This window comes from Cynocephalus volans, chromosome 14 (assembly GCF_027409185.1).
Source record: "Cynocephalus volans isolate mCynVol1 chromosome 14, mCynVol1.pri, whole genome shotgun sequence".
NCBI classification, from domain to species: Eukaryota; Metazoa; Chordata; class Mammalia; order Dermoptera; family Cynocephalidae; genus Cynocephalus; species Cynocephalus volans.
The window spans coordinates 10,125,598-10,144,701 of NC_084473.1; the positions used below are offsets into that span (position 1 = coordinate 10,125,598).

Genomic DNA, 19,104 nt, shown 5'->3' on the forward strand with positions numbered 1-19,104 from the left:
TTTTTTTCCACTTCCATATTCCTGGTTGGGGATTGATTAGTGCTGCTCTACGTTCGAAAGGAGTCAGAAGAAGTCTTTGATGCCCTGATGCTCAAGACTCCCTCTTTGAAGGGCTTGATGGAAGCTGTAAGTAGGATAAACTCTGTGATCTCCTTTAAAAATGAAAGCAAACTTACATAGAATTTCACTGAAAAAATTATATTAGACAATCCACGTTCCTTAGTTGTGCTGGAATCTTCGATGCATTTCTGAGTCATGGTGCTGTGTGTATGCCTGTGGCCTGTCCCACATTTTATCCTGCCTCAGGTGGTCCTCATTTGCCCACGTCTGTCTCATCCACCCGGGGGGTCTTACTGCACTGTGCCTGGCACTCGAGTTGGTAGGTGGTAATCACTCAGTCGTGTCTACTGCACTGAATTGAATGAATTTGTCATGGCCTATGAAATAGCTTAATTTTGATGTACTTGGGTTAAAGGGAGACTGCCATTTAGCAAATCATTTAGAAGCTAACAAAAACTTTTTATCAAGTAAAATCTTAAAAACTTCATACAGCCTTTGAAACTCCTGATCATAGGGAACTACTGAACTGTGTCAAGATCTTACCCAAAGCATATTTGAGAAAATTAGAGGTGTAACCAGGGATGACCATAAATCCTTCCTACAGGATCTCAGCAAAGGGCTGGGGTAAACTGATTCCAGTATTCCCTTTTGGGATGTCAGTAAGAGAGACGATGTGGAGGGGTGCTATGCTGATTTCCCATTTTGGCTTCGCCCTAGGATAAAATTGAAGTGATTGGTATTGTATCCTGATACTTACCAATCTCAGTCCCTGATAGACATAGAAATCTTTGAGCTCGAAGCGTGCACATATTGGACTAGAAATATGTTTCCCGGTGACCCCTGACAACTAGAGACTGTTGAATCCGTGTAGCAAATCTTTATTAAGGGCTTGCTCTATGCCAGGCACTGTTGTTGGCACTGGAGTTACAGGAGTGGTTGGCACAGTGTTTAATGGAGTTATCTCTGGTTATGAAGACAGAGACAATAAAATAAGCGAAGAAATTACCCTCTAACTTTTTGGGTACAGGTAAGTGCGGTGAAGACGAGTCAAGCAGGATGAGGGGACAGTCTCTCGGGAGAAGCACCCGGAGTTTCCAGGTGTCTCCACGTGGCCCTTCCTGCGGGTGTCACTGACAGCACCATGGTCACTGTCGTCGACTGCTTCCTGCCTTTTCTCCAGGGCTTCTCTTTATCTTTTGAGGACCCTTAATGATTTCTTAAGAATCATGCAATCTCTTGATCGTGGGGAGAGAGGAGAGTGAAAAGAGGAGAATTACTCTACCAGTATGATTTGTTCACAACTCGCAAGGAGCTCACGACAGCCTCTTACATCTCTTGGGGCTGGGATTTCATAAATGTACAAAGTGCTATCATCCTGTGATACAGAAGAGAAGTGATCTTGTTTGTCTGGTGAGAGCCCTGAGCTGGGGTTTGGTCTGAAGTGCATACTTTTGTTAGATTGACAGAGGCCCCCCTCTCAGTGCTGCCATGAGCTTGCCCTGCAGGCTGGGGCTCCTCCACGGTCCCCATCTGAGAGTGGTCTGGGCAACATGTCCAAATGAAGCGTCTGACCGAGACTGCATCAGCTATTTGTCCTTGGAGCACTTCCTCCTTTCTCTTTACAAACAGCCTGTATGCCCTCAAAGGAAGACAGCCAGAGTTGACAGGGGCAGGGTCACTGCAGGGTCACTGCGAGGTGTGGGCCACACACTGCCCATTACAGAGAGGGGAGGGCTGAGACAGGGGAGGCGGCGGCTGCGTGTGGCCTGAGCCTTCGTGCTCTCACAGGTTCCTTCCCACTTACTGCAGAGGCTCTGGGTAGAGCCAGCAGGGGCAGAGATCTTGATTTGTGATCAGGGACTTTGATGTTTCTTCTGGACTATGGGATATGAAAATGCTTTCCTCTTTCCATAACTCTGTTTCTAAAATGCTAACTTCTGCTTTGTGGCAGACATTCTTTCATCTTCACAGCATAGCAGCTGGCCGGTATGGGATCCAAACCCTTGACCTTGACCTTGATGTTGTAACACCTCGCTGTAACCAGCTGAGGTAACTGGCAGCCCTCTTGATGAGGAAAGACTGAGCATCAGAAAGGTCCCCTGCTAATTAATAAAGTGATTCCATTTACATGTGTCTGACCCCAAAGCAAGGCCTTTATACAGATGATCAGAATATCTAGGGCTGTGTGGACACAGGTCATTGTACATTGGTCAGACCCACAGAAGGTGTAGCACAGAGCCAACCCTAATGTGAACAGTGGCTTTGAGTTGATACTGCAGCAGTAGTGGCTCACCGTGCATGACAGATGCAGCACACTGACATAAGATGTGAGTGACAGGGACGCAGGGCTGTGGGAGCTCTGTACTTGCTACTCTCTTTTTCCATAAACCTAAAACCGCTCTGTAGAAATAAAATCTATTAAAAAAACAAACTGACCATATAATACACTCACCTTGTCCTAGTTGTAGACTTTTTTTCCAACCAATCGGCTTATTGACGTCTGCATAAATTAGGGGGACATAACAAGAACCTGATTCTAGCTCCCTTCAAAGGACACCCCCCTCAGGACATGGTCTGGGTCATTTCCATTTCTTTGTGTTTGCGGTTTTGAAAAAAAGTTGAGTGATTGTGTGTGTGTGTGTGCGCGCACGCATGTGCGTGCATATAAATAGTTGTTTGTTTCTTAAAGCCATGAAGACAGTGTGCTGTAATTATTTCTCTTTGCTCTTTTAGATCTCAGACAAATATGACGTTCCCCATGACAAGATTGGAAAAATATTTAAGAAGTGTAAAAAGGGGTAAGCAGTGGCCAGCACTCTGTGTGCCCTGAGCACGTTAACATTCCGTGAGCCTTGTGTGGGACACACAAGCGTGTGCCCAATCCAGAAACAGCCAGAGGAACACTAATGCTAGAAGCTGGTTTTTCTTAAAGTATTTACATAACGTTGATCTACCTTCAAGGACATTTTTGCGCATTGTTTTTTCAAGTAAAATCTGTACTTGCCCTTCCCGTACGTGGCAGCAGGGGTGGCTCCGAGCTCAGGGTGCGCGCGGTGGGGTGGGGTGCACTGAGGACAGCCCCATCAGCACAGTGCCCATCGGGAGTGGGCACTGGATCAGGTGCTTCACGTGTCCCCTTGTTTAATTTTCACGTCCTTTTTCTCAGATGGGCGTTACTGTTCGTAGTTTATAGACAAGGCAGCTGAGGCTCGGAGAGCTGGAGAGACTTGCCCGAGATCGTGTGGCTTGGTGGTGGTGGAGCCACGACCCAGATTCAGTTTTGACTGACTCTGAAGCCTTGTTCTTTCCTCCACCATCCTGCCCTGGGTCAAGCAGGATATAGCATGAGAATTTTTCAGCTTAATTCCAAAACAAATCCTAACAGGAATTTTCTAGATGAGTCTGGCGGGAAGGGTTGAACTTAATAGGAGTTCATTTAAACTTTGAAGATAACTTGCCAGGGAAGATAATTTGTCAAGCAGCCATGGCTTCAGATCATGTAGATTAATTTTATTGCCATGCTTTCCAAAGTTGGACCCACGAAGTTTTCCTTCTGTAGGTTGTTTTGTTATATTATAATAGGTGCTATTTATTGAGTGACTGCTACATGCCAGAAATGACAACAGTAAGTAAGCTGGTGGCTTTTGTTTGCCATGTGCCCTGCTCTGTTACAAGTGGTTCTCTTGATTCCCAGCCTCATCTAATTCTCACAACAATCTCATAGGATCGGCACGATTGTTTTCCCCATGTTACAGATGAGGAAACTGAGGCTTAGGGAGGTTTAATCATTCACCTCACGGGTCCCAGCTAGTAAGTGGCAGAGCTAACTATAACGTCTAGTTGTGCCTCTGAAGCGGGGACGAGTGAAGTCCACCTGTCTGTCTCTCCTCTTGCAGGATACTGGTGAACATGGATGACAACATTGTGAAGCATTACTCCAATGAAGACACCTTCCAGCTTCAGATCGAAGAAGCAGGCGGGTCGTACAAACTCACCCTGACAGAAATCTAAAGGCCAGCAGGTCCCCCGTGCCCCCGACTTAAATGAAGGTGTTACCCAGATCTTACTGTTTGGCAGGTGCAGGTCCGCCCATCGGCCATTGTGCAAACACAGGCGGGTGTCAAGGGAAGGGATTCCTTTCGAGTTGGAGATGGAGCTGCATTTGGCTTGGAGATAGCATTTACTATATTGCATTGGTGTGTTTCAGGTGACGGAGAAATCCATAGACCACTAGTTTGAATGTTCTGATATACTTAGTATTAAAAGTGAAAAGTTTTTTCCAAGATCTAACATTCTCTCTTGGAACCTGTAGGTTCTGCTATGTTATTTATCATAATATTGGAATATCTGCCTTGTCTCTACAACATTAGTGGGCCTGCTCACTAGAGGAAGTCAGAAAGAAACAAGGGGCTTGGATTTAGGGATTTTATACTCTTGTCTGAACTCGGAATGACTCCCGCTGCCTCAGGTTAGTGGAAGCAGCACCTGCGGAGTGGAGGGTGAGCCCTTTCTCCCTTAACTCTCATCTTCCAATAAATGTTCACTAAAATAGGGCATGTTACCGAAATCTTCCTCTGCGACTTTCTTGGACATATCAACTGCCTTTCTTATGAAGAACTTTAATGGGTTACAGTATGAAATTAGGTAAGATAAAGCTGCATTGTATATAAGTGCAATATATTTTTGAAGGTCTGTGTCTGTAAATGTGTACATACATGTCTTATATAAATATATAATATATAAATATGGTGTCTGTGTACATACAGTGAAGATATGCAATAAGACCTACCTTAAAGACTTTCCCTAGACAAAAAGCTAAGTTATTTTTGTTGATGTGTACCAAGCAGATAGAATACTGTGCTTAGTGAAACCCACGCAAAGCTTTCTGTGTTTTCCCAAACACAAGCAGTTGTTCCACTGCACAGCAAAACCTTCTGAAATGACAGAGATTGTTTGCTATTAGAATGTTGTTATTTGGATTTCTGCACTGTTTAACAAATGAAGTAAAAGAAAAACTACTGCAATTCATGTCTGTGGTATATGCTAGTATCAGTCAGATGGACCTATATAAACACACACAGTAACTACAAACACATAATTTAATTATATGTAATTGTTGTGTAGCAAGTGACTCTTCTCAAAATGGCATTCTTCGTAATCTTCCTGATATAAGAAACGATTGTTATTTTATCATGTTTCAGAGTCTTTGAGCTTTGATCATCTTGTGTGCTCACAATTCTGGAAAGCATTCATGAATTTATGAGAATATATTACTATGGCAGGGGAATATTTTGTACACATGTTTAAATATATAAAAATACTAAAAAATGTAATTTTATAACAAAAATAAGATCACGGGTATCTTTAGGTTCAGGGAACTAGAATAAGTCATTTGTATAAGTAGGATTGATAGTTATATTCTTAGGTTAAAATACTCTAATGAAGTATGTGAACTAAATTCCTGGTTTTCTAAGATAAGATATGGGACACGGGTCATATAACAATAATATTTTATATTTTGTTTTATGAAATTGATTTTGTCTTGTTTTTAATTATATCAGTGAAGATGTATTTTAAACCAAAGCAATTAAATTTTATATGTCTATTTCATAATATGTAATTTCCTGTTATTCAATTGGACTCTATCCTTTCATTAGTCAGTAAAATAACATTTGAAATCTTAAGATGTTAGAGCCAAGAAGCATCTCCTTATTAGCACTTTCTCCTTATTTCTTAACATGTGTACTTAGATTGCTTCGTTCTTGTTAATTTTTCCCTACAGGTGTCTGAAATCCAGGTAATTGTTACATACGGGAACCCTGAATAACTTTTCAGTTTTTACCAAAATTTAACCACTAAAGCTGAAGGTAAACACTTTCATACCTAAAATCTTAGTCTTAAGTTTTTAAAAGCCTACCAGAAAATGTTTAGTTTAAAAATCTACCAGTAGTGTCTTAATTCATCAGAATTTCTAAAACAGCTGTCCTGAGTATATTCAGGTCATACAAGGCCTAAATGTGATAGACATTAAAATATATTTTTAAGGAATACATGATCAAGTTAGTGAAGTAAACTCCCTGATAGATTTCCTGTGACATCTGTGTGTGTCTCACTCTAATCCTTGGGCCAAGAGTCCAGACTCTTCACCCACAGCCTCACCTCCGGATCACCCGGTGGGTCCAGAGTCCAGTTCGGCACAGGAAGCTGGGGGTCGGGTCGGGTCGGGCCTGCCCAGCCTCTCCCTCGGGGCCCTTCCTGCCTCCCACTGCTGGCCCCCCACCCCTCTGGACATTCCTAACTGTGTACCTGCACAGGTTTTGTTCCCAGGGTCCAGTCTCAATTCTGAGTCTGATCACCTGAATACTGACACCCCCCAACTTTCTCCAATCTAGAACCCTCCCCTGAGCGCTAGATTCAGCCCCTTACTAGACAGTCTCTACCCGGATGACCTACCAGGTACTTCAACTTCACACATCCCAGACTGAACTCATATTTTCCTCCTTAATCACGCTTCTGCTCCTGGGTTTCCTGTTTGGTTGACATCCTAGCTGGAAAGCTGGGTGCCATCTCTGACTCTGCCCTCTGTCACTGCCAGCATCCAGTCAGACCATAGGGCTGACATTTGTCTCTTGTTTATTGTTCCTTCTCTTCATCTCCACTGTGGCAGTAGTGCCTTTCCGGCCTCTCACCACCTCTAAGCCACCTCACCTCGCAGGCTTGATACTGGGGGTTGGGTCATGTCGGCAGAAACTGCAAAGGCTGGTCCTAGCCGTGTCCGTTGCTCATGCCCCCGGCTGCCCATCTGCCCCAGCGGCGCCCCCTGCAGGAACCACGCACAAGCCTCCGGTGCACGAGCCTGCTCCTCCTAGGCTCCTTGCTCTGGCCCTTGTCTTTCCCATGGCCTCAAGGCCCCCTCTGGTTTGGCTGGAGGATTTCCGCTTACTCTTTGCAACTCTGCTCAACCACCACCTGCTCTGGAGAGCTTTCCTTGGCACGCCCCTCTGCACCCCCAGGGAAAGGATAGACACCCCCATCGCATCATGTTGTATGGACCTATTTAGTCACCTGGCCTCCCTGCCCTCCCCTGCCTCATGCTGCTCCAGCCTCGCAGCCACGCGCCGTACCTTCCGTAGTCACCTCAGCCTGGTGACAGCGTGGGCCTGGCACGGAGCAGTCACCAGCAGATGGGGGTTAATTCCATGCATTCAGCTGCCCAGGTTCAAAACCTGGGCGTCAGCATCCATGCCTCTTTCTTTCACATCCTGCATCCAGTCGCTCAGAAAGCCCTGTTGCCCCTCCCTTCGGGATCCATCCAGAATCCAGCCATCTCTCACCCTCAACTCTGGCCTGGAGTTTTGCAGTAACCGAACTGGACTCATTGTGTCCTCCTCTGGTCCCCTCATTTTATTCTCAGTCTAGCAGCCACAGTGACCCTCCTGAAATGTAACTCAACCTGCTTAGGACCCTGCAGTGGTCTGCTGCACACAGAGTAAGTCGAGTGCTCGTAGTGTATGTGGGCTCTGTCCCCGCCTCTGACCGCGTCCCTTCCTCTCTCCTTCAGCCACTCTGACCTTGCTGAACACCTCCACCCACCCCCTGAACGTGCTATAGAGCTGGGTCTGAGGTTGCACAACGTCGTAAGCAAACGTGGGCATGCAGCTTACAAAAGCCACCAGGTTTGACTCTAAGCTTTCTGCTGCTGAAGGTGGTATCAGAGATGTTTACCCAGTCGTGGTCACGTCACCAGGAAGAAAGATTCGTGTGCCTGATGGCACGTTGGCGGTGTTAGTAACGAGCTGATCAAGGCTGAGGCTCAGGGTTGCCCTTCTTGGCAAGTGTTTCTCTCTGTGTCAGTGGGTGAGGCTGGTCAGCAGCAGTTTGCTCTCAGCTGGCAGAGCCAACAGCCCACGTTGCTGCCCTGCCCTGGGGCTGTCCCGACTCTCCAGCCCTGGGTGAGAATCTAGTCTGTAGGGACCTGGGGAACCTTTCCCTCCCGCAGGATGCCAAGTCCGTCCATCCCATTGATGACAGTGCCGGAAGGACCTAGGGAGCAGGAATGAGCATCTTCGCTAGACAATGTGCCGGAGGGCAGGAAACGTCCCACAGAGATTCAGGGGACTGTCTCAATAAAACTGCTGGGGTCCAGCCACGTGGGGCATGTCAGCACATCTCTCTCAAGGTGAGGGACAAGTGCCACTTGGTCCCTCCACCCTACCCCACTCCCCACTCCTCAGCCCACGCCCGCCTTCTGTCCCATGGCCCTCCTTAACCTGCAATCATCCCTTCTAACCTGTTATGTATTTTACTTGATTATTATACTCATTGTTCATCATTTGCCTCCCTTTTCTAGAATGTTCCCTCTGCCAGAACAAGATTTTTTGTCTGACTTGTTCACTGATGAATCCTAAACACCTATAAAAGGTGCCTGGCACCATGTAGACACTTGTGCCCATGTCCCCTGTTGGCCCCTGCCGATCCCCTCTCCACCATCTCCTCCCGCAGACTCAGCTGTGTGCACCACATCAACCATATGGGTGGGGGGAGATGGAAGGAAGCGAGCGGGGTCAGAGACTGAGTCCCTGGCTCCTACCCACCACCTCCAGCCGGCTGTTCCTGAAGCTCACTGTGCCTCGGGTGGTCTCCTGCGCACGGCTCTGCCCCTCTGGGTGCTGGCAGCCACTTCCTCCAGGGATTAGCTGCTGCCAGCTGGAGGTTAGGACCATCCCTTTAGGTGGCCTTGCATTCCCATCTTCACAAATAATCCTTCCTTGAATCATCCTATTTTGAGTGTGCCATCTGTTTCCTGTTGCGATCCTTGTTGATATAATGATCAATAAATTTTCACTGAATGAATGAAACAAAGGTTTGTCAAGAGTATTTGAAAGACCACTGGGGCCGGCCCGTGGCTTACTCGGGAGAGTGTGGTGCTGATAACACCAAGGCCCCGGGTTCGGATCCCATATACGGATGGCCGGTTCGCTCACTGGCTGAGCGTGGTGCTGACAACACCAAGTCAAGGGTTAAGATCCCCTTACCGCGGTCATCTTTTAAAAAAAAAAACCACTGGACTTCCCTGAATCCCAACTCTTCTCTCGAATATTCTCTTGTATGTTGCTGCTAAAGAGGAACTCTACCACTCTTTTCTGTTATAATTTGCTGAGGAAGGCTATTTAACAAACTTTTAGGAGGGTAATAAATTTGGTGAATGGGTTTTCTTTCAGAGATTAGGAAAGAAAAGTTGACTTTCCTTGAAGTATTCCCAACTGGGGAACACAGTTTCAACTGACATGTATACTTGAAGGCTGCAAATGTCAATGATCGAAGTGGATTTTCCTTTCTGACCTCTAGTCTTTCTAGTGCCTGATTTTCTTGTTACTCTTTATAGAAAATTTAATCCAAAGCCCAGCAAAATCACCTCATATGCAAGTGCACACCAGCCCCTATGATCAGGATCGCCTGAGATCATATGTTTACACAGTTACATCATGATTATCTTGATTTGTTGCATGACCTGGTTTCTTTGCCCTACTGAAAAAAAAGCAAAGGAGCTTAACTTTCAGGGAAAAGAAGATAAAAACTAAAATAATGCAAGATAGTTGTTTTTTATTCCCTATTACCTTCGAACATTTTTTCTTTCTTTGTGTCTTACCATATGCCGAGACCTCAATGGCTGACTAGGGAAATTACTGGATACTTAATGCTTAAGAGATTCAGTGGACTGTTTACCAGGGAGAAGAGGAGAGGGCTTTCTGTGAACAAGAATCTGCCGGGGCTGAGATATGAGCTCCTCCAGCCCCAAAAGCTTAAAACACCAGTTTAGTATCCAGACTGCTCAGGGTGAGCCATTATGAAAAAACGGAGGAAAGAAAAGTGCAGAATGTAGGGCCGGCCCGTGGCTCACTCGGGAGAGTGTGATGCTGATAACACCAATGCCATGGGTTCAGATCCCATACAGGGATGGTTGGTTTGCTCACTGGCTGAGTGTGGTGCTGACAACACCGTGCCAAGGGTTGAGATCCCCTTACCGGTCATCTTTATAAAAAAAAAAGAAAAAGAAAAGAAAAGTGCAGAATGTGGCTAACATTTTATCCGTTGAAATAAACATAGAGCTTTCTAAATTTGGTTGGGTGGCTAAAACATGGATCTCCTGCGACCAAGAAAGAGGCACAACGGCAAGTGGGCATCTTTGGATTTTGAAGACAACATACTCCTCATTTGGTGTGTTACTATGGCTTATTTACTCCATGACCCAAAAAGCTGCTAGCTTTGAGTGGTGTCCAGAAAAGAAGGCTCTGCAATGGGTCCAGGCTGCTGGGCAAGCTGCTCTGCTCCTTGGGCCGCATGATCCAGCACACCCGATGGTGCTTGAGGAGTTAGCAACAGACAGGTATGCCGCTTGCAGGCCTTGGCAGGCCCCACAGGTGAGGCGCATCAGAGGCCCATGGGAATTTGGAGCAAGGCCCTGCAATCCTCTGCAAATAACTACTCTCTTCTGAGAAACAGCTCTCGGCCTGCAACTGGGCCTTAGCAGAAACAGAACGCTTGACTGTGGGCCACCAAGTTACTGTGCGACCTGAGCTGCCCATCATGAACTGCCTATTATCTGACCCAGCCACAAAGCTGGCCATGCACAGCAGCACTCTATCATCAAACGGAAGTGGTATGTACGTGATCTGGCCCAAGTTACATGAAGAAGTGGCCTGATTGAATTATGTCCCCCCAAAACTCCCTGAAGCTTGAATTGTGTCCCCCAAGTTTTATGTATTAGAAACTTAGCTCCCACTGTGCCTGTTAAGAGGGTGGGAAATCCTATTATGGTAAATGAAAGGTGGAGCCTTGAAGAGGTGATTGGATTGTAGGACTGCGCAGGAGTGAATGGATTAAAAATGGTGGTCAGGGGCATGGTTCTGAGGGCTTTAAAAGAGGAGGAGAGTCTGTCTTTCCCTCTCTGTTCTCTGCTTCCACCATCTTGCAATGTGAGACCCCTGGGTCATTGTCACCACCAGATGGACTTTGGACTTCCCAGCCTCAGAAACTGTAAGCAATAAATGTCGTTTTTCTTTATAAATTACCCAGTCTCAGGTATTCTGTTATAGCCACATGAAATGGACTAATACATGGCCCACATGCCCGTGGATCCTGCTCCTGCTGCACTGCCTTCTCTCAGTCCGTGCCTGTGGCCTCATGGGGAGTTCCCTACGATCAGCTGACAGAGGAAGAGAAGACTCAGGCCTGGTTCACACATGGCTCTGCGTGATATGCAGGCACCACCCGAAAGTGGACAGTTGCGGGAGGACAGCTCCTTCCTGGGACACCCCTGAAGGGCAGCGGCTGAAGGGAAATCCTCCCAGTGGGCAGAATTTCAAGCAGTGCGTGTGGTCATTCACTTTGCTTGGAAGGAGAAATGGCCAGACATGTGACTACCAATTCATGGGCTGTAACCGACGGTTTGGCTGGATGCTCAGGGACTTGGAAGGAACACGATTAGAAATTTGATGACAATGAAATTTGGGGAAGAGGTATGAATGTGGATAGACCTCTCTGAATGGGCACAAACATGAAGATATTGGTGTCCCATGTGAATTCTCACCAAAGGGTGACCTCAGCAGAGGAAGACTACAACAATCAAGCGGGAAGGATGACACATTCTGTGGATGCCTGTCAGCTTTTTTCCACAGCTACCTGTCAGTACCCAGTGGGCTCATGAGAAAAGTGGCCTTGGTGGCAGGGATGGAGGTTATGCCTGGGCTCAGCACTGTGGACTTCCATTCACCAAAGCTGACCTGGCTATGGCCACCACTGTGTGCCCAATTTGCCAGCAGCAGAGACCAACACTGAGTCCCCAATATGGCACCACTCCTTGGGGTGATCAGCCAGCTATGTGACAGGTTGGTTACATTGGACCAGTTCTATTACAGAAGGGGCAGTGTTTTGTTCTTCCTGGAATAGACACTCTGGATATGGATTTGCCTTTCCGGCACCCAATACTTCTGCCAAAACTAGCACTGTGGGCTCACAGAAGGCCTTATCCACATCATGGCATTCCACACAGCATTGCTTCTGGCCAAGGAACTCACTTCACAGCCAAATAAGTTTGGCAATGGGCCCATGCTCAAGGAATTTGCTATGTTACCATGTCTCCCACCATCTTGAAGCACCTAATTGATAGAACAGTGGAATGGCCATTGAAGACTCCATTACTGCACCAGCTAGGTGATAATTCCTTGCAGGGCTGGGGCAAGGTTCTCCAGAAGGCAGTATAACGCGTCAGCGTTCAATGTATGATGCTGTCTCTCCCATAGCCAGGATTCACGGGTCCAGGAATCAAGGGGTGGAAACGGAGTGGCACCACTCACCATCACCCCTAGGGACCCACTAGCAAAGTTTTTGCTTCCCGTGCCCACAACTTTATGTTCTGCTGGTCTAGAGGTCCTGGATCCAGAGAGGAATGCTGCCACCTGGAGACACCACAGTGATCCCTTGAGCTGGAAGTTAGAGCTGCCACCCGGCCATTTTGAGCTCCTCAGGCCTCTGAGTCAACAGGCTAAGAAGGGAGTCGTGGTGTTGGCTGAGGTGATTGATCCAGACTATGAAGGGGAAGTTGTACTCCTCGTGGAGGTAAGGAAGAGTGTGTCTGGAATACAGGACATCCCTTAGTACCACCACGCCCTGTGATTAAAGCCAATGGGAAATTACAACCCAGTCCAGGCAGGACCACTAAAGGCCCCGACTCTCCAAGGATGAAGGTTCAGGTCACACTGCCAAGTAAAGAATCACGACAGCTGAGGTGCTCGCCAAGGGCAGAGAGAATGCAGAGTGGGAAGTAGGAAAAGGTAATTAGGAAAACCGGCTACGACCATGTGACCATGACCGTCACAGAAGTGAGGGCTGTGACTGTCAGGAGTATTTCCTCCTCATTGTGTCATTCGTGTGTATCCTACATATGTTAGCAAGTATCTTTTTCTTATTCCCTTATCATGTAACATCAGGTGTATTGACTTTATATCAGTATTTAAGAATTGCTAACTTTACATCTTAGGATTTAAGTTATGGGATATCAGGAGAAGCGTAAACGTCACTCAAGGACTTTACCTCCTCTTCTGCAGAAGGGGTTAGTGCGTTTCATTGTACCCAGGAGAGGTGTGTCATCAGGTGGAATGATGACCTTGTCATTGTCATCATTTGGAGAGGAAGTGTGGTTTGAGAAGATGCGTGTGGGTGCTAGGCAAGTTGACAAGAGGTGGACGAGGGGCCAAGAGATGCCCAGTAGCTGGAAAACCATGATTTCTGGGTGTGTTGTTGAGGGCGTTTCTGGAAGAGGGTAGCACTGGTGTGGCAGGCATCGTCCAGTCCTCCCAGGGCCTGAGTAAAACGGGAAGGTCGAACTGCTCTCTCTTCCCAAGCTGAAAATCCCACCTTCTCCTGCCCTCGGACACTAGTGCTCCTAGTTCTCGGTCCTTTGGACCCTGACCAGGACCATGGGCCTTCCCCTGCCTGCCGCCCTCCCCAGATCCCAGGCCTTCAGGCTCACACTGAATTCAAACTGGAGCCCCCCCAGGTTCTCCAGTTTGCAGATAGGAGATCATGGGACTTCTCCGTGCCTATAGTCACATAAGCCAGTTCCTACAATCAATCTCTCTCTCTCTCTGTCTCTTTCTCTCTCACATATATCTCCTATTCTGTTTCTCTGGAGAACCCTAATACATCCAAGGTCATGTTTCAGGGGCCACTCAGCTCCTGGCTGAGGCTCCCATAAACTTGATACTGGGCATACAGGTCCGGCTGCCTGCCCCCTTCCAAAAACAAACCACTCAAGAGTCAAATGTGGGTGAAAATGGAAGTCAGCTTTTATTCAGGAACACTGGTGACCTGAGGGGAGATGTCAGGCTCACCCATCTCTCTGGTCAACCTGAAGGAGAGTGGCCAGACTAAAGCCATCTCAAAGACTTGGATTGACTGAGGGGGAGGGGCTGAGGGAATGGAATGAGGGAAGTGGAGAGCAGGAGGGAGGGGGACGTGAGCTGCAAGGGCTTCACGTACGGTTCCAGGTGCAAAGTCTCACCAGGACTGCTTTCTGCTCCCGTCCTTGCTGTTATGTCAGCGTCCTGTCGGAGGCACGGAATCAGCACAGCTCTGCTCATGTCTTCCTTGGTTTCTCTTGGACAGCACGTGCAAGTCTGCTGCTCCAGGCTGCCTGGAAAACAACTTTACACTCATGTAAATCATGTCATCTTGCCCTATAACCAAATTTAAAATATTAAATAACCATGAGAAAAGAGGGAACTCAGAAAAATGCATGCTAAGAAAAACAAAACTGTGTCCTTTTAAAATCTTTTAGAGCCCAAGCGGTTTTAGGTCCCAGCATGGCTTTTGTCTTGCTCACTCCAACCAAGCAGTGCTTATTGGGGAAGGCACAGGCCACCGTGCACATCTCCCTATCCCTGGGTAGAGTCTAGGGGTTGCTCTGTTCCCAAGGTGGGCGCTGAGTGGTCTGTTTGCCCAGAGCTTGGTCTCAGTTGTGCAGGGAGGGGGCCCAGGTGGAAGCCCTGCCTCCCACAGCCCTCACCTGGCCCTCTGGGTCTGAGGTCCTCTCCCTGCTGCAGTTCTCCAACTCCCAGAATGCCAGATTTACCTCTGGCCTCGCTCTTCTGTGCCCGCGTCCCATGGGGCCAGAGCAGGGCAGTGGGCTCCTTGCTTGGCGCTGCGGATGGAGCACGAAGCGAGCCTGCAGCCCGTTACTAGGTGCCCACACACAGCACTTCATCTCTGTTTGCAAATGTCCTGCAGGCCTGGCAGGCTGGGGGCTGTGGCTCTGCAGGGTGAGGGTGCCCCCAGGACCAGGAGCTCCTCTTCCGGAAGCCCCTGGCGGAGAGCCCGGGGGAGAGGACAGCCCTGTCCTTAGGCTGCCCCCAGAGCTGCTGTGAGTGGGAGGGCAGGGCCAGGTGGGGCAGGAACTTCACAGAGGTGCTCACTGGGGCTTGGGGGCTCAGTGACTTGTCACAGCAGCAGACAGAGCCGGCCATCTCTCAACCGTCCCCAGGGCCTGGCTCAGGGTGGCTGCATAAAGACAGCAGTGCCCTTTCCAGTTTCCACCCCACTCCCGATAGCTGATTCCCTCTTTTCCTTTTTATTCTTTTGGAGCCCATCCCCAAAGCAGGCGGGCCCCACTCAGGAGCCCGCAGGACCGCCCCGCCTGAACTCGTGGCTTCCTGGGGCCAGGCTGCCCGGCTGCTTTGGCTCCAGCTCCTCGGGCTGGTGGGGGCAGTTAAGGGGGCTCGATGTCTCCCAGCCCTGATTTCCAACCTGGCAGCTGTATCCTGGCACGAGTGGGGGAGAGCAAGTGGCTCCGGGCAAGCTGACAGCACCCCAGAGGTGCCACTTGGTGTGAGATCATTCTCACACGTTCTTTTACTTCTTTACACGTTTTCCTTTAATTCTTTGAACATATTTGAAATACTGATTTAAAAATCTGTCTAGGGGGCCGGCCTGTGGCTCACTCGGGAGAGTGTGGTGCTGATAACACCAAGGCCCCGGGTTCGGATCCCATATACGGATGGCCGGTTCGCTCGCTGGCTGAGTGTGGTGCTGACAACACCAAGTCAAGGGTTAAGATCCCCTTACTGGTCATCTTTAAAAAAAAAAAAAAAAAAATCTGTCTAGGAAGTCCAGCGTCTGGGACACCTCAGGAACAGTGTCTACTGATTTTCCCTCCTGTGTATGGGACATACTTCCTTTTTTTTGTTTGTGTGTATTTACTCGTTTTATTTGGGGCCATACTTTTTTGTTTCTTTGCATGTCTTGTATTTTTTTGGTTGCAAATTGGGCATTTTATAGAACCATGTGGCTACTCTGGAAATCAGATTCTTCCCCTTCCCCAGGCTTTGTTGTGATATTTTGAACATATATCTGGTCTTCATCCCTGTCTCCTGACAAACAACTGAAATTTTTAGACTCTTCAAAGTGATGAGTCTTTTTCGTATGCTAATGATGGCCAGCAGCCCCTAGGTAGCTTCTGGGTGGGGACTGGTCACAGGAAAGATCAAGGGAGGACTTTCAGTCCCGCCACCCCAACCTCTGGGGAGGGGAGAGGGACTGAAGGTTAAGCTGATCACCAGTGGCCAGTGACTTAATCAACCATGCCCATGCAGTGAAGCCTCCACAAACACCCGGGAGGGCTGGGTTCGGAGAGCCTCCCATAGCGAACACAGGGGGTTTTCACCTCCACTTGCCAGGAGGGTGGCACACCCCAGTTCCACAGGGACAGAGGCTCCTGTGCTCAGGATCCTTCCAGACCTCGCCCTATGTATCTCTTCATCTGGATGTTTATTTGTACCCTTTCAAATATTCTTTGTAATAAATGGGTAAAGGTAAGTGTTTCCCTGAGATCTGTGAGCTGCTCAGCTAATTACGTAAACCCCAAAACAGGGTTCTGGGAACCCTGATTTATAGCTGGTGGGTCACAAGTTCCAGAGGCCTGGACTTGGGACTGGCATCTAAAGTAGGGGGCAGTCTTGGAGACTGAGCCCTCACCCTGTGAGTGCTGATGCCCTCTCCAGGTAGATAGTGTTGGAATTAAATTCATTAGAGGATGCCCAGCTGGCGTCTGCTGGAGAGTTACTGGCTTGCTGGTGGGGAGAAATCCCCACACATTTGGTCACTGAAGTCAGAAGTCAGCATTCTGTGCTGCTAACTGTGCTGTGAGAGCAAAGGAAAAACAAGCAGTTTGTGTTTTGTTTTTTTCCACACAGCCCTTGCTGTTTCATTTGTTTAGTGGCTTTTCTGAACTAACTCTGTAAAGTCTATATTCCATGTCATTCATGGGCACTGAAATCTCTGCTCAATTTGCTTAGTGGCTGGCTAGTGATTGGACAGGTTTCCTTAAACATTGAATTCTCCCAGCCTTGGCTGAGTGGCTTTGTGGGGGTGCTGGGCTCACCTTTGACTCAGCCAGGCAGTGGGCAACTCTGCCTTCGCCTTCACTTCCTGCTTGTGCAGAGCCTCAAGGTCAACCAGAGGTGAGATCTTGGGGCCTCCTTGGGGCCTTCCTGAGCATGAGCCCACCCCATGAATGTGCATGGCCTTCTAGGTTTCCAGGAATATATCGAGCCTTTCAAAACACCAAAATGCACTTTTCTCTTTTTTTGATGGCTGGCCTGCATAGGGATCTGAACCCTGGACCTTGGCGTTATCAGCACCTCGCTCTAACCAACTGAGCTAAGGCCAGCCCTCAAAATGCACTTTTCACTGCCCTATTTTTCTCTAAAGCTTTTGATTTGCCTAGTGTCTGCCTCAACTGTTATGCACCTCCTCAGGCAATCATGAAATTAGACAATTTCTTCCAAATATTTTTTGGCAAATGCCCTTGGGGAAATGGCTTTTTGTACAGGGTGCACTCCGAGTCAGGCCAAATAAAGGCAGCCTTGCAAGTGGGGTTTTCCAGGGATCCACCAGACAGGTCACAAACACTGGCAGTTCCCCAGGACTGAGGCTTTGCAGGAGCCCACGCCAGCTCCACCCGTCTGGTGGTGCCAGGCTGTTGGTTTTCATCATGATTGGGCTTTTGGTTCTCAAGGCTCCCTCAGGAGCTGACTGATGACAGTGGACTAACTACCCAGCAATAAAGGAATGAACAACTCACACACACACTTGCACAAGTCTCACAATAATTGTGCTGAATACATATTATATAATCCCATTCATGTAAAACTCCAGAAAATGCAAACTAATACACAGTGACAGAAAGATCAGTGGTTGCCTGGGGATGGGTGGGGGCAGGAGAGGGGACTATAAAGGGCTCAGGAATCCCTGGAGAGAGATGGAGATGTTCATTATCTTTTTTTTCTTTTGGCCAGTACAAGATGTTCATTATCTTGATTGTGATAACAGTTTCAGGGCTGCATACATGTCAAAGCTTATCAAATTGTACACTTTAAATAGGTGCAGCTTATTGTATATGAATTATACCTCAATTGAGCTGTTTTACAAAAAATTATTTATTTATTTATTTATAATTTTTATTTTTTAAAATTTTTATTGAATCAAAATTGATTATACACATTTTGGGGGTTCAACATTGAGATATGTTGATCAAATCAATATCACTAACATATATATATTGTTACAAATCATAATTTTTCTTTATGCCCCTTGTCCAAGCTTTCCCCATCTCCCTCTCCCTCCCCCCTCCCCCCCACATTTTACAAAAATTTAAAAGATTACCTGAATCTACTACTGAAAACAATCATCTCCCTCTCCTGATTTCCCCCAGCTCTGGTCTGCCTGCATCTAAAGTTGACCCAATCCTGTCCCTCATACAACAAAGCTCCTCTCCCTTCCCCAGTTATCACCAATCCACCGTCAGCTTAGCTGGAGCTCCCCACCCCCAAGCCTGGGCTGAGTCCAGGCCCCACCTGTGCCCCCCAGGTCCCCTCCCCTGCTCTCCCTGTCCACGTGCTCACCTCCCTGCTGTAGCAGAATCCTCTGCTTCTGCAACTGATGCCTGCCTCTGTCTGGAGCAGGTGGGCTCTAGAAGGGCAGCAGGACCAGGTTCATTGTCTTTCATCCATGCACTGGGAAGCACTTAGCAGGAGCCTGGCTTAACTGTCTGCTGGTTGAAACAAACTCAGCAAAAATCTGGAAACAACCTCAATGTTCAAAAGCCAACGCCTGGTGAAGTGCCCTGAGGCACGTGCATTGAGTGGAAGGCTTTGGTGGTCCTGGCAGCCTCGAAGACTTGCAGTCGCCTTGGCTGAGTAAAGGGAAAGGACAGGATGCCTGGATGGGCCATCGTGAGCAGGTCCCCCTGTGGGCCTCACAAGTGAGCTATTTCCCAGTCAGCAGATGCGCTCAGGACACAGTGCTGCGGGTCCCTGGCTGCAGCCTGATGTGGCAGGCCTAGCTGAGGGGAAGAACACTGCCCACATCTCTTTTCTGCCTCTGCCTCTCTCCTCTGAGAGCCTCTGTGCACAGGTGTGGAGGGCAGATGGTTAGCAGGAGCCCCGTGGCGAGGCCTCACACCCACCAGACCCCTGTCCAGCCACTCCT

The 19,104-nt window shown here is 48.1% G+C and overlaps 1 protein-coding gene across 1 annotated transcript in view; it reads left to right on the top strand.

The window, feature by feature from the left end:
* The window catches only part of GRHL1 (grainyhead like transcription factor 1), a 48,319-nt gene extending 42,776 nt beyond the window's left edge, over positions 1–5,543 (top strand). The window contains exons 15-17 of the mRNA XM_063077739.1: positions 41–126; positions 2,794–2,858; positions 3,957–5,543. Of these exons, the coding sequence (XP_062933809.1) occupies positions 41–126; positions 2,794–2,858; positions 3,957–4,071 (266 nt within the window). The 3' untranslated portion in view covers positions 4,072–5,543. The remainder of the gene's footprint in view (positions 1–40; positions 127–2,793; positions 2,859–3,956) is intronic.
* The last annotated feature ends 13,561 nt before the right edge of the window (positions 5,544–19,104 follow it).